The 2,363-nt window shown below is 45.5% G+C and overlaps 1 protein-coding gene across 1 annotated transcript; it reads left to right on the forward strand.

Annotated features, from left to right (window-relative positions):
* The first annotated feature begins 328 nt into the window (after positions 1-328).
* Positions 329-1,947, forward strand: NIC1 (nicotinamidase 1). The gene is made up of 5 exons (XM_087384195.1): positions 329-526; positions 601-784; positions 858-991; positions 1,081-1,263; positions 1,553-1,947. The coding sequence occupies exons 1-5, from the start codon at positions 386-388 to the stop codon at positions 1,643-1,645; spliced, it is 735 nt and encodes a 244-aa protein (XP_087240321.1). The 5' UTR covers positions 329-385; the 3' UTR covers positions 1,646-1,947.
* The last annotated feature ends 416 nt before the right edge of the window (positions 1,948-2,363 follow it).

Raw genomic sequence — 2,363 nt, forward strand, 5'->3', positions numbered from 1 at the left:
CAGGCACTGAATTTCCCCTACGAGAGCCCCACATAGAGAGCCGAATAGGCGTACTGGGATGATTGAAACAATGACATGGATTGGCGAGCCCCGAGTCCTGTTCAATGTGGTGTGGCCCAGATTGGGGTGCCCGAGAGTGAAAGGCCATGCGAAGACTGGTTCCTCAAAAAGGGAGAGAGAGAGAGAGAGAGAGAAAGAGAGGAGAGACCCACTACAAGGACAGATACAAAACAAAGTCCGACCTTTCAAATCCAATCAACTTTTAAGAAGAAAAGCTTCCTGGTGGACAAACAAGCTTCTTCTTTGTGTGTATAAGAATCCTGTCTAAAAATTGAGGCACCCCCCTCTCTCTCTCGCTCTCTCTGTGTCTCTCGTTTGCAAAGCCATGGGACTTGACATTCTCCCACTCCTCCGCCATGAGCTTCCCCTCCACCTTCAACCCTTCCCCCTTCCCTCCTACCACCCCATCGGCCTCGTCGTCGTCGACGAAGTAAATGGCTTTTGCTCCGTCGGCTTCGGTAACCTCGTATGTCTCCACCTCCCTACCTCTCTTCCTCCCGTTTCGAATCTCTCTCATACCATTGCTTTCTTCCCTTGCAGGCTCCTCCCTCTCCCGATCAGCAAATCTCCCGCATGGTTTCCGAGACCGACTCTCTTGCCAAAGAGTTTTCGCGCCGAGGCTGGCCTATCCTCGTTCTGCTTGATACCCACCACGCCCACAAGCCGGAACCCCCTTACCCTCCCCACTGCATCCAGGGTTCTGGGGAAGACGAACTTGTACCAGGTGGGTTGGCCTCTCTCCTCCCTCAGTTTGGGCTGTCAAAAAAGGCATGTTCTGACATTGCTTCTCTCCACAGCGTTGCAGTGGTTACAAGATGAAAAGAACGTTGACATGTTACGGAAGGACTGCATCAACGGGTTTATTGGCGGCTTGCAGAAAGATGGAACCAACCGTGTGGCTGATTGGGTGAAAAACAATCAGATCCAGACGGTATGTCAAGAGGTTGGCCTAGATCTGGTTAGGGAACGCTTGGCGGGAAGTATCTGAGCCCTCTTGATTGGTTTGTGTGAGATGAACAGATGGTCGTCGTTGGGATTTGCACGGATATCTGCGTGCTGGATTTCGTCGTGACTGTTTTGTCGGCGAGGAATCACGGCATTCTTGATCCGCTAGGCGAGGTGGTGGTGTACAGTGAAGGCTGTTCCACATTTGATTTGCCAAGGGAGACGGCTGAAGGGATGAAGACAATACCACATCCACAGGCAAGTTATATCTATGCGTGTTTTCAGGACTAGGTTAAAAAGTGCAGGCAGAGGCAATCATCCCTGATGATGATGTGTGTGTGAGAGAGAGAGGCTCGCTGTGCTTTCCTTTAATCTTGCCATCTGATTGTGTGGGGCGAAAGAGCAGCAAAGTGCAGGGTGAAAGAGAGAGAGAGAGAGAGTGTGGGAGATTGATTGATATGCCTCCTCTTTCTCTCTCTCTGCTGATTTTGCTCATTTGCTTGATTCTGGGAACAATCTCTCTCTGCTGATTTTTGCTCATTTTCAGGGACTTACTCATCATATGGGTCTCTATTTCGCCCAATCCAGGGGGGCTCATATCGCTGATAAAATTATCTTCCCTGAAGACAAATCTCACTAGCTCCAGCTTTCATGTTTTTTCTCTTTACCTCTGGCCAAGCACCTCAGCTTGCCACTGTGCAGATTTACAACATGTTGGAGCAAGCTTTTTCAAGAACATCAACATATGCACGGAAATTTATACATGGCTAGATCTTGATATGTCTACTCCATGGTCATCATTATATACCATTATGAGAGTATGACAAGGTTGGGCAACTTTATTAGACATGTCCATTGTATATCTCATTATGGTTCACTAAAGTTTGGGCAACTTTAGTGGATTTAATGTATATGTCTCACATCAATCATGTTATTTTGGCATTGTGTTTCGCATGAGCATCTTGCTTTTAGGAAAATCTAAATTTGTATGTTATTTGGCATTGTGTTGCTCATGAGCATCTTGCTTATAAGATTAAGATTAGTTAATGAACAGACAGAGACTCCTGAAATCATAAAGATGCACTACTGGAGTGATGCCCCTATTTTGTATAAATCGGGGGCTTTCTTTTCATGGGGGGTTGTTGAGTTTGTTTTAATTGAAGATGGATGAGGCAAACATGTTGATTTCTCTTTGTTTTAAATTCAAATAAGAATAATTAATCAACAATGAAACAACAAAATAAAATTCAAACGTAGAGTACATGGTTAGGTGATTTGCAAACACTCTTCTAAATTGGAAGAAACAAACATGTTACATTCTGCATTGCAAACACTGTTTAAAATCAAAATAAACAAGC

The sequence above is a fragment of the Dipteris shenzhenensis genome, chromosome 13, assembly GCF_047967505.1.
Source record: "Dipteris shenzhenensis isolate YYH24624 ecotype China chromosome 13, Dip_SZ_1.0, whole genome shotgun sequence".
NCBI classification, from domain to species: domain Eukaryota; kingdom Viridiplantae; phylum Streptophyta; class Polypodiopsida; order Gleicheniales; family Dipteridaceae; genus Dipteris; species Dipteris shenzhenensis.